This window comes from Arachis hypogaea, chromosome 14 (assembly GCF_003086295.3).
Source record: "Arachis hypogaea cultivar Tifrunner chromosome 14, arahy.Tifrunner.gnm2.J5K5, whole genome shotgun sequence".
Lineage (NCBI taxonomy): Eukaryota > Viridiplantae > Streptophyta > Magnoliopsida > Fabales > Fabaceae > Arachis > Arachis hypogaea.
The window spans coordinates 7732167-7746039 of NC_092049.1; the positions used below are offsets into that span (position 1 = coordinate 7732167).

General features: G+C 29.2%; 1 protein-coding gene and 1 non-coding gene across 2 annotated transcripts; both read right to left on the reverse strand.

The window, feature by feature from the left end:
- Positions 1-3593: 3593 nt before the first annotated feature.
- TRNAL-CAG (transfer RNA leucine (anticodon CAG)) lies at positions 3594-3674 on the reverse strand. The gene has a single exon. It is a non-coding gene; the product is annotated as a tRNA-Leu (tRNA).
- A 1137-nt stretch (positions 3675-4811) lies between these two features.
- LOC112741311 (uncharacterized) lies at positions 4812-13261 on the reverse strand. Its single transcript, XM_025790236.3, has 5 exons — positions 13092-13261; positions 8698-8921; positions 7936-8164; positions 6066-7260; positions 4812-5303 (listed from the first exon to the last, which is right to left on the reverse strand). The coding sequence occupies exons 3-5, from the start codon at positions 8161-8163 to the stop codon at positions 5290-5292; spliced, it is 1437 nt and encodes a 478-aa protein (XP_025646021.1). The 5' UTR covers position 8164; positions 8698-8921; positions 13092-13261; the 3' UTR covers positions 4812-5289.
- Between the last annotated feature and the right edge of the window lie 612 nt (positions 13262-13873).

A 13873-nucleotide genomic window follows, 5' to 3' on the forward strand; every position in this document is an offset into this window, starting at 1 on the left:
AACTCAGACTCGACAATCTATTGAAAACTCCGACAAAAAATTTATCGGTAATTAGTGTCAGACGAAAATTTATTTAGCGGTGAATTTATTTTATTTTTTTGAAACAAAAAACTTAACACAGTAAGGTGGAACATTTAGAAAGTTCAGAATTACAATACAAACACTAAAATAGAAACCATAGTTATCTCCGTCATTGCCATCAACAACTAGACGGAACAAAGTCAACCCACTCTTTGTAGATTTTAATCGACTTGGTGATAACTTCCGCAATGCCTGTTTCTTGATTCTTAAAAATCTTGGCATTCCTTTCCAACCACGTATGCCAAATGATAGCAAAAAAGCTAATCAGCCACTTGTTACGTTCGTCTTTTCTAACAAGAGCTCCTGTCCAACTCTCAAAGTGTTGCTTAATGGTTCCTGGAATAGACCAAAGTTTATTATAGGCGTATAACCAAGCACACCACACCTGCCATGTGAACTCACAGCCAATGAATAAGTAAAAATCATTCTCAGTTTCTTTTTTACATAAAACACAAATCTTATCCCTATGATCAATAATGCCCAATCTAATCAATCTTCCTTAGTATTGACCCTACCAACTAACACAAACCAGGTGAATAGCTCAATTCTTGGTGGTACTAGTCCTCTCCATATAGATCTAGTGAAACTATAACTCATAATATCCTCCGGGAGAGTCTCAGCTTACAAAACCTACACAAATGAGTTAGTAGAATAAACTCTTGATCTATCAAATTTCCATACTATTCTGTACTCCCTCTCACTTGTTAACCTGACATATTGTAGAACTCCATGAAGTTGGTTAACTAATTCTAACTCCCATTGGAATAGTACCCTTCTCCAATGAAAGTTCCATATCCACTCCAACCATCCCAAAACCCACAGTCTTCTATTACAGATCTGATTTGGTTTGAAACCGAGAAAAGACTTGGAAATACATCCTGCAACACACCACATGATAGCCAATTATCTTTTCAGAAACGAATTCTTCTACCATCTCTTAGCTCTAATGATAACCCTCTGACCATCTTATTTCTCGCTTGTTGTTCTCTTATCTGCAACTGACAAATGTCCCTCCATGGACCTTTTGTTTTAGGAACCGGCTGACAAAAAAAAAAAGACATTTGAATTCAAGTCATTGTAGAAGCACACAATTTTCTTCTATAATGAACATATTAATCCGACTGTAATTAATGTTTTTTTTCGTAGTGTTTGACTCCCCTAAAAACATATAGTGGAAAAATTGAAAATTCGAATATGTAGATTTTTAACAAAAATTTAACTGCCGGCCAACGGGCATATGCCCTAGAAACCATATTTATTATAATTATGATGATGGTGATATCAACTTCTACCTGTTGGCCTAAAAAAACATATTTCTTATCTTATTAATTAAGATTTAAGAAGCTTTCATTGAACTTACTTGCTTCACCACCCGTTACTTATCCCATAATTAACGTAAGAATAATCTAGGTTTGACAACAAAACAAAATTCTTTATTTTTGCTAAATATATCTAAGAATATTATAGAGACACATCAATCAAATAATAATGGCAAGTGCTAAGGCCAAAAGAGAACTACTGTCTAACTACATATATATATATATATATATATATATATATATATATATATATATATATATATATATATATATATATATATATATATATATGTTACCAATATAGGAACACTGCTAAAATATTCGCAGGAACCTTTTATATCTCCAGGAGCTTATTTACTATTCCAAAACAAAGCTAATCTTTCTTAAAGTTTCTTTGTACAATAATGATAATTAATCTCTTTATTCCCCGAATAAAGAGTTAGACAGTAGTTTCTTTATACCTATTTACGTAACGTACCTCTATTTTCAATTTTTTTTTTTAATTTAGGTAAATTTATCCTTTCTTTGATTAAATTTTCATTAGATTAATGGCGAATAATAATATATTTGTTTGAATATTTAAAATTTATTTAATTTAAATATATGCTCAGTAAATTTGAACTAGTTTTGGCTTGTTAGAATGAGGATAAGATTAGGTGTGAGGAGAATTTAGAGGGAAAGAAAAAAAAATTAAAGATACTGTAAAAGGTATTAATTTGACTACAAGTCTAGAAATAAATTCTCGTGATTGTCATGTTTAATTAGACTTAATCCAGAGTCAAGCTTTAACTAATGTTAAGGATTAATTTGATCATGATTGAGTTTTAAAAGGAAAGCTAAGGTGTGGTGGAGTAAATTAAAATGAGATTTAAGAGAAGATATGCAATAAAAGTGTGTGTGTGTTGTTTTTTTTTTTTTTTGGTCAGAATAAAAGTGTGTGTTGTCTCAATAAATTAGTAGTATGTTAAATGGGCCGAGTCTTGAGCTGGTTCATTTAACATTTTTAATGAGTTAGTTTTCGGTTCAAAAAAAATTTGTGAACATGGTGTTTAACGAACTCAATTTGCCAATGAGCCATAACTCACACAGCATTCTGCTCCCTCCCCATCTCAAAGGTGTCAGGTTCGAGTCCTATCAGCTATAACCAAGAAGAAAAAATTGGTAAGTATATGAGGAGTGTGTGGGTGTGTATTGTGTACCTAGAATTGAAAGTTGTCCAATCTATTGGAGTACCTAAAATTGGGGGTTGTTCAATCCACCGACCAAAAAAAAAAAAACGAACTCAATTTAATTAATTTGTAAAATAAATAAATTGTCTCGTAAAATAAATGGATTGTCCTATTTAACCTGTTTAAATTTTTCTTTCTTTTTATTTTCTTCTAAATTTTTAAATGTTTTTAACAACTTTTTTAATAATCCCAGTTAAATATCTTAAGTTCTAACTAAAATATCTCAAGCTCCAATTCATTAATGTATTTAAAAAGGAAAAGAATTGGCTCAAAATTAATTCAAAAATTAACTTTCTTTAGTTTTTTTTAATTAAAAAATTTCTTATTAGATAAAAAACAAACGGAATTGGTCATTTTAGCTCAGCTGACATCTCTTAGATAAACCGAACTTTTATTTTAAATGACAAGTCTAAATGGAATAAACCAACCCCTAATTTGTAGAGGACTAGAGGCAAAGTACCTATTTTACAAGATTGTCCTTCATGTTATGGATATAATTTATTAAAAAAAATAAATAAAATTAAAAAAAGAAAGAAGGGAAAAAAAATCATTTCCTCTACAAAATTTTATTCAAGTAGCAAAAGCATGAACGGAACAAACTATATTATGAATTAAATGAATAAATGTAAAAACTTAACAATAAAGAATGTACTAATTAATTGTGCTATGTATAATTAGGATAAATTTCAGGATATCATGCATCCACCTACAATAAAAAGCAAGAGTGAAATTCAGGTGTAGTGATAATTGAGAGTAGTTAGATGAATATATAAATTTCATTCGACATTTTCTTTAAATGCACTACAAAAATAAATAATGAGGCAGACACTAACTCATTACATGAACTTCACACGAAGCAACGTTGTTGTGGATTTGTTGGTGAAATCAAATTCCCAAACTCTAATTGTTTGCCTAAGCTGTTGTTTGTGTATAATAACATAAGACCAGAAATAAAATATGAAAATGTCAAGAATGGGATTCGAACCCATGCCCTTTCGGACCAGTACCTGAAACTGGCGCCTTAGACCAACTCGGCCATCTTGACTTTGATGGCATTGAGTACCAATAACATATTTATAAACACAAACCCACTATAATAATACTATTTACATAGCAATTGATTTAGTTAATGTTAATATTGATATTAATTTTTATTGAAAAAGGTAATTTCTATGAGAATTGGGGATGACAAGGAATTTCCCCCGCAGCGTAGATGAGAAGTTTCAAGACATGAGGTGGAACATCCGAAAATGGGAATTGTCTTCCGTTTTCTACATTGCCATCCTTAATTTGTTAACTTCTTTCTTTGTTTTGACTTTTGACCCTCTCAAACCCATTAACTTGAAGTAAAATCTGGTAAGCATATTATTACTTTTAATTATATAAGAGAAAAATATTTAGATAATAAAGTAATTAAGATATAAGATTAACTAAGCAAATGCTAATGCGTTCCGAATAAAATAAGGAGTATAACCCTTTTTAAAATATGACCTATTATTAGTGATAATAAATAAAATAACGATTATTACTTTTAAGTTATTTGTTTTTCTTTTTGTAAAAAATATAAAAAAATCATTTGATTTTTTTTTTAAAATATAGTTGACCCAATTAACAAGTTACCATTTTAAATCTTAACCAATCATACAAAACATAACAAAATAGAGTATTAAAATTTACCTAGTTAACAGATAGGAAAATTTTTAAGTATACCGGTAAACCGGTGTTTCAGTAATTTTTAACCATTGATCTTAATTATATATATTATATATACTTTTTATAATTAAAATCAACGAAACACCGGTACACTTGAAAATTTTCTTAACAAACAATATAACATTATTTGCTTAAAGTGTTTAAAGAGACTAACAATAAAAATTTTGTTATTTATTTATAACTTTAGCCATTGGATTAAGACACACATTTGATTTGAAAATTATTAAAATTCTGGAGAAATATAACTGACAAAGGTAGGTTGCCCTAGGTGTTGTGCAAAGTGATTAAAAAACACATCTTTTAATGAACTTGTATAATTATCAAAACTACAAACAAAACTTCTATTCAAATAGTTTGTACTTGGTTTCAAAAGCATAATGAAATGAAGCTTACATTACTGAAAAAGGATTGTTGTCTAAGTATGGAAAGACTCAAGGTAAAAATATCCAAGATTTAAAAAAAAAATGGGTAGTAGATGAATCAATTATTATTAAGTGAACTCAGATGAAAATCCCTTGATAATAAAATTCAGTAATCCACAGACAAATCAACCCTGTATCTCTTATAAACTGTGAGAGATCATCACACTGAAAAAAGAGAAAGAAATAGAAAGACACTATGCAATAATGGTAAAGTAGGCCTGTTTGTTTTTTTTGTGTGTGCTGCTCTGTGACTGCCATATGAACATTCTTGACAAACTCCATAACCTGCTGCTGAATGCTGATTACAAGTCTCTCTCAAAATCCCAAAGAAAAAGAAAAAACCTATGTTTCACTCAAGCCCTTTGTTAAGTGCTGTATGTATTTTGCAAGCTATTCAACATTTGCAACCAACTAAGCTCTATGGATTTTTTTAGAAGCACTAAATTTTTAAGCTTTTCCAAATTCATTCGCCTTCTGCACCAGACATAATTCACTGAAATCTTTAAACTTCTTGGTGTAACCTTCCTAGGCAACAATTCCTGAAGCAAGAAAAAAAAAAAAGAGTTCAGTTTTTTGTGGAATATATAACAAGTTAAGCATAAAGGTAATCACAAACACTACAATTCCAACTTGGATTCCCATGAGTATAAATGGCTCCATAGTGCATGTTCTATTATATACCATAGTTGTTCACATTGCACTAGGAAAGTTCAAGAGTCTAATGCTTATATTTCAAATGGCAATTTGAAGCACATGTTTAAAGTTAATAACTTAATATCATATCTAAGAGTAGGCTAAGGATTCTGCCATCACTAATAAAGGAATTGATGCTTTGTAGTTGCATCATATTATAACAAGGTAATATGGCCTTTATTCTCTATCTTCTTCTTTCCTGACACCCACAATCTCGACATGGTACTAGAGCCTCTATAACCAAAATATTCTAGAGTTTGATCCTTGATATCTCTGTTCTTTGAAATAAAATAAGTTGAGATTTAGCAGAACATAGTGGGTTTGTGCATTATCTACATCTCAATTTCAAAGTACCCTTGTACCTCTAGTTAACAGCATAAGCTTTTAGAACAGATGCTTTTCAACATGGTATCTTAATACTCAAACTCTCATTAAATATCCAAATGTCACTGACAAGATCTAGTGGACGAAACATCCACTATATGGAGGATGACAGGGAAGAAAAGGAATCCCAAACTTCAGTTGTAATCTTGTGGAAAAACCTTAAACAATGAGGACTTTCTAATTTTATACTTTAAAACTATTATTAAAGAGAAGTTCATTACTACCTCTATTTGGTTGAGTGTTGGCAACAGCATAAGCTCCAATGTGGCTGCCAGAGCTTTTGCGCATTAAGCCTGAAACAGCATGGTCAATGCCAAAGCCAAGAGAGCCGGAATCCTCTAATTCTGAAGGGGATGTTCTCCACATACTGTCCCCGTAAAATGACCCAGCATCATAAGCAACATTGTATGCCTCATCATAACTGCCATTTGGTAAGGAATATGAAGAACCTGACGTAACAATGTTATCGCTATTTTTTCCATAACCTACTGTTTTCGACCCTAAATTCACATCTCCAGAGCTACTTAGACTGCCCTTACCATATCCGGAGCCGATAATTCCAGTTTGATCTGTTCCAAGTGAGGAACTCCAAAGTGGTCCTATACTACCAAAAGAAGCCATGCTTGAATTTTCGTTCCGATAACCAGAAAGAGAATCAGAATTTGTAAGGTTAGAAGCATAGTTAAGATTCCCATTTCCCCACAAGTTCTGACTTGTAGAACTCATGGCCGAATTATTGCCTACATTTGCACCAGCATAACCTATGGCATTGCTGTACCTGCTTGGACTACCACCGAACGAAGAGTTCATTGTTCGCCCTATGAAGGTAGAAGTAAAGTTTGAAGTTCCATTTTGGGTCAATGGTGGCTCGAAGTTGAGTCCTGTTCCATAACTATGGCCGAAAAGAGGATATTCACTATGGCCAGCAGTAACAGCATTTGATCTTCCATCTAATTTAAGTCCATTCCTTCCAACTACACTTGCATTAAATCCCTGAATGAAACCATTGGGGCAGCTACTTACTCTACTAAGACCATAACTATATCCACCTAACTGGCCTCTGCTTGGACTTGGAGATAATTCCTTTGGTACAGCCCTCTTAACCTCAACCATTTTACCATTCAATTCATGGAAAGACTTGTATAGAACTTTCTCAACTGCTTCCTCCGAATCATAGGTGATGAATCCAAAACCTCTAGGCCTTTGGGTGTTATGATCATACATCACAACCACGTCTGTAATTATTCCGAATTGATCAAAGTACTTCTTGAAGTCGCTCTCAGTAACCGTGGATGCTAGACCTCCGACAAATATCTTCTTTGTACGGGATGGAGTAGGACCAGGTGAACTGTGATTACTGCTGTTGCTTTTGTTCAAAACATTCTGGTCATCTCTGGGGACAGCTTTTTTTGCTTCGACCTACATGTCGAATAAGTGACAACAGAATTCAATTCAAGATCATGTTACTAAATAATAATTAAGAGGGGCATTATTGAAATAACAAAGATCATGGATCAGGAATTGAATTTAAGAAAAATGTGTAGTAGAATGCATATTTAGAATCAAGACTCAATCTTCTCCATGCTTATTCACATTAATTCCTACCATTAACTTGTCAACATTTAGCCTTTGACACAAGGAATAAAAGGAAAAAATATTCAATGAAGTAAACTACAAAACGATGTGACAGCTCAAGCATCTGTTGATCTAGATTAGGAATCAAATCGTGTCCAAATGCAACAAATCTGCATTCTTAAAATATGATGCCAAACATCTAAACTTCACCACCACGAACACATAATGCGAATTCTCATCAAAGATTTAACAAAAAGTAAAACCAAACTAGTACTAATCAAATATCAATCTTTTTGGCTCAAAATCGCAATCTCTTCTAAAACTGAAGTTGCATCGTAATGCATCAACAATCACAATAATCCGATTTAATAAATCTGATTGCTTGAATCCTTTATCATTGTGAGGAAGAAGCATCTTGATTCATTTTGCCACAACAGAAAGCAATACAACAGTGAACCTTTAAGCACAAGCACATTGGGAAAAACATAATCACATATAAACAGAGACAGGCAAACTTACAGTTCTGCCATCAATGACATGTTTCTCCATAACAACTCGTTCAGCAACAGAAGCATCAGCAAAAACAACAAAGCCGAAGCCACGGGCACGCCCGGTGGTCCGATCCTTCATGATCACGGCTTCCACGACATCACCAAACCCCTGGAAATATTGTCTGAGTCGGTCTTCATTTGTGTCCCATGAAATCCCTCCAATGAAAAGCTTGCCACTGCCAGGGTCCATTTCCATTCTGCACTTTTCACCACACTCTTCCCAATCAAATTCTATCTCTAACCCCATATATATATAATGAAAAAAATCTTTAAAAGATGCATTATTCTTCTTATGTAACAAACATTGAAACGCATACACAAAAAGCAGTAACAACAAAATATATGAAACGATATATTGGATTGGATTTGATCCAATTAGTAACTCATAATATCCATAGAAAAACACACACACACAAAAAAGTAAAAATAAAATAAAAAAACAAAACTTCATATTCATTTCAGACACGGTAAGAAAAAACAATCGTCAAAAGCATGGCAACATAATGCTGATTGAGTCCAAATAAAAAAGTTCAACACATAAAAGTTAGAAAACTGCAGCAGAAGTTGCATCCATGAAAAAGCACTATATTTTTCATCACCGATCATTAAAAAAGGATGAACCCAGAATCCAAAATTGCAAAAAGAACCGAACTTTGAAGATAAGTGGAGCTGAACAACAACAAAAGCAAAAATGGGTGATGAAGTTGTGAAGATGAAGAAAAAAGCTTACCAAATGAAGACAACCCAGAAGAGGAAAAATTGATGGGAATCTAAGATCCAAGAGAAAGCATGAATAAGTTAGAGAGGGCGAGAGGCCCTCCTTCTTTTTTTCCCTTTTGTTGTTTTTTTTTTCTTTTTTGCGTTTGCAAATTATGGCTTTGGTTCCAGCAATGGTGTGTATATATATGTGTGTATGTATTGAATTATGATTTGTGAATTGTGAAAGCCTGAAACCTGTGCATCACACACAAACACATAATAGGTATGGGCACAAAAAATGAAAATAAAAATCATTTCTTTTTTGACGTCTAAAATAAAAGAATAAAATTGGAATATCACAAAATGAAAAATGCCATTTAAGTTATTAGAAAAATTATAAATTTATTACATTCAATATATTAAAGTTTAAAAATTTTACTATTGTTGCTTTATTTAGCTCTTTTTGGGTACATTAATAATACCGGTTTGAATTTAAGATTTTATGTATATTAGTAATTTTATATTTTTAATTAATTATTAATATTAATTTTGATGCCATGATAACATAAAAAAAAATTATAATATGTATATATTATCATATATTAACAAAAACAATTATTTTTAATAATTAATATATAAATAATTATCTAAACGAATAAATATAATTAAACCGGAAGAAAATGGGGGAGATTAGATGAAAAAAACCAGAGGATGAAAGGAGAAAGTAAGTGGGCTCCACGTTAAAAGTATTCTTAGCACAAATGGCGAAGAAAATGGGGAGATTAGATTATAGATTCTATACATTCTGAAATTACAACTTGCCCCATATATTTCCATTTTGTATATATTATTTTTTATTTATTACTCTAAGTTTACTACTATTTTGTATTTTAGTCTTTGTAGGTGTGAACCCCATTTCACCAAAAAAAAACATTAAAAGTATTTAGTAATGTACATCTTTTGTCCTATCCTATTATAATAATCACCAAAATATTATTCAATTTCTTTTTACACTTTCCCCCTATGTTTATCCATTTATACAATAGTATTGCTCAAGACTAATTTACTTTTTTTTTTTTGCCCCTAAAGCTAGACTACCAATTTGAGCTAACAATATTGGGTAGGAAGTTGGAAGCTAACAGACATATTCTAGTATTTACTATTTCTTGGGGTCAAAGGAAACAAGATGTAGATAAATCAAACGGTTGTGATGTGATGATGCAAAAAAATTTGACAGATTGGAACATTTTGGGAAAGGACATGAATTTTGAGGTGAAGCAGAAAAAAATCAATGGAATCGGTGAAGTGGAAGTGGGATAGGCACAAACATTAATGTAACCAAAAAATAAAAAAAAATGAGTGGTTGCTCTACATATACACCTTTGCATCAACTTTCAAATTAAAGAAATAAATAAAAATAAAATTAAAGTAGGGTTATGTGTGAGTGACAGAAGGGATTGCTTGTACAACCACTCATCCGGAGAATAATACAACAGCTACATGAACCAAAACATCATTACTATATATTTTTGAACAAATGCATGTGCATAACTAACCTTAGGCGCTCTACAATTTCATCACCACAATGGCTCTAGGATATTTCTTTTCTCAATTTGATAAAAAGGATAAATTTGGATGGAATGTCCTTATATTCCTTATTTTTTCACTAAGATAATTATTAAATGGGATCCGTGATATTCATTTGCCCTCATAAATGAAGTAAACAAATCAAATAGAAATCAATATTACATAAATATCTTAAAATAAAATAGTTTATATGTATACTCGATTTTATTTTTATATAAATCGAATCAACTAAATTTACTTTGTGTTTTTTCAATATAAATCAAATCAAATAGATTCGATTTATTATATATGCTATATCAATAGTAAATCGAATTAACTTTATTCGATTTATATGTATATGCTGCATAAGTAGTAAATCGAATCTTCTGCAGCATATATATGTAAATCGAATTTAGTTGATTCGATTTAGTACTGATATAGATTATTGACATATACTACTTTAAAACATAAATGTCAATAAAAAAATATTTCTTACTTAAATTTAAATAAAAAATCAAAAAATCAAAACGAATAAGAATAGAAATTTAATTTTTGTATTTTAGTTCAAATGCCATAAAATCTACATTTTTATAAACTCATAAATGTTAAACGGAACATTAAACGATTTCTAAAAATTCATTAAAAACTATTATTTGACTTATTGACATCTAAAAATCATTACCGGAATTTTTTATGTTGAAAATATTAATATAAAATATAGCTTTATAAGGTGGCATAAGAGTTAAAACTTGAATTTTTTCAGAGTTAGGAACAACAGATAGTTATACAATATATCGTGACTAACTATATATTATACAATATGTAATTTGAGAAATAATTAAAATATTATATCAATTATATTATCATTTAATTTTTGAAATTAAGTATAGAACTTATTGCTTTGACGACGTTACGTCTAACTTAAACTTAGATTTTTCAGAGCATAAAAACATCAAAGCCTAAGTTTTATACTTAATTTCACAAATTAAATGATAATTTAATTGATACAGTATTTTAATTATTTCTCAAATTACATATTGTATAAATATAGTTAGTCATTATATATTATATAAATATCTGTTACTTCTGACTTTGAAAAAATTTGTTTTAACTTTTATGCTATCTTGGAGAGCTATACTTTATATTAATTTTTTCAACATCAAAAATTCTAGTAATAATTTTTTAGATGCTAATGAGTCAAATGATAATTTTTAATGAATTTTTAGAAATCGGTTAATATTCTATTTTACATTCATAAGTTTATAAAAATATAAATTTTCTAGAGTTTGAACTAAAACACAGCAAAATTTTATTTTTATTTGTTTTGATTTTTTGATATTTTATTTAAATTCAAATGGGGATATTTTCTTATTCATATTTATGTTTTAAAGTTAATAACAATTAACTTAAAATAGTAAATGTCAATAATATGTATTCGTACTAAATCAAATTAACTAAATTTGATTTACATGTATATGTTACAGAAGTAATAAATTGAATAAATTAGATTCAATTTACTATTAATATAATATATATAGTAAATCGAATTCAATCGTTGAAAAAGTATAAATCGAATTTAGTTTATTCAATTTATATAGATTTATTTTAGGATATGCATGTAAGCTAATTCACTTTAAGATATTAATGTAATTTTAATTCTCAAATGATTTAATTATGTGAATTACCCTAAACTTTTAATTGACTTATAGTAATCTTTGATAAAAATCTATTTTGATGCGGAAATCATATAAGTAGAAGAGTTAATATTTAAATTAGTCTCTAATAAATTTTAAATAAAATATTTTAGTCTTAACAAAATTTTATTTTTTAATTAAAACATATTTACAATTTTTTTTTTAAGAAAAGGGTCAAAATAAAAATATAATTATAAAGTATAAAACTTAAATAAAAAAATAGAAAGGAGTTAAGGAGGGGATATCTCGAATAAATAAACTAAAAATCTAATTACTCTGTTGGTCTCTATAATTTTATCAAATTTTTAATTAAGTCTCTATATTTTTATTTTCAATTGGATTCCTATACTATTTTTAATTTTGTAATTAAGTAAGCTCTTTTTATATATAAAAAATGTTAAAATATTAACAGAATATTTCTCCTAAAATATATGCAACGTAATTAGGTTTTTAATTATGGATACATTTAATTTGTGAACAAATATTCAGTTAACTCTAACATTTTTTACGCTATGAAGGACTTAATTATAAAATTAAAAGCAGTATAGGGATCCAATAAAAAAAATATAAAAACCTAATTAAAAATTTGGTAAAACTACAAGGACTAATAGAATAATTAAACCTAAATTAAATAACTAAATGTACTCTTAGAAAAATAAAAATAATAAAATGCAATGCGACATAGAAATAAATATACTTATTTTAGGGCTGCATCTGAGTTAAAATAAAAAAAAAATTATTATTTCTTTAACTATATCAAAACAAAATTATTGTCTTAAAAAGAAAAAGAAGAAAATATTACTATCTAAGAGTTGATAGCTTAATTAAATGATTAAAATATTAAATTAAGACAAAAAAAAATAAAAAACAAAAACAAAAACAATCTGCGAAATGTGAGGAAGAATGAGACCAAAAAGCTGGAGATAGGTTATATTTTACCTTGATTATATTAAATCATTTTGAGAAAAAAAAAAAAAACTCGAGGCACATTTTAAATTTAAATTTAAATACTTTTATTAACTACTTTGTAGTAAGATCATTACATTTAATAATAAGAAGTAATTGTATATCATATGATATATACATCACTAAATGCAGGTAATTTAAATTAGAAATAACAGGAAACAGAGCTGAGAAGAACACAAAGTGATGAGATAGAAGGAACCTGATGAAATGGAAGGAAGAGGGTTATAGATTGGAATTGGATGAGAGGCACCCCACAGAGAGAATAAGTGATTGAAAACTGAAATTCTCAGACTTTATTTATTTCTATTTTCATAGTTGGAGAGAGGGACAGACATGTCGCTTACAAAAATGTATCATTCCTCACCCATTAATGTTCTTGTCATACTCACACACAAATTTATACTTGCTTCTTGCTACTAATATGGCAAGACCGATAATCTTCAAATTAAAACTCAAATTATTACCACTGTCTTAAAAATTATAATAATAATAACAAGGGTTTACTTAGAATAAATGACCATTTGTATTCATAAAAAATAAAAATATTGACATATGTATTTACATTAGTTCGAAACTAAACTTGTACCTATGCAAGATGCCTTCTGTGTGACAAAAGTACTCTACATGACACTCTAACTCTCCAAAGATAGGGTATTTTTGTCACGTGGAAGACATGTTGCGTAAGTACAAGTTTAGTTTTGACGCGTTTTCATCTTTCATGAATACAAATAGTCATTTATTCGATTTACTTAATATTTTTTGGTGACATTCGATTTACTTAATATATATCCTAAAGGTATATATTAAAATAATTAAATAAAAAATTATAAGAAAAGTGATAAAGTTTAATTTTCAATATATTTATTATATATTATTAAAATAAAAATAAAAATACAAATTTTTTTATCAATGATAACTTTTTTTTGTGACATATCAATAATAACTTTAATATGTGTCTTTATGATAAGTGTATGTAAGTTA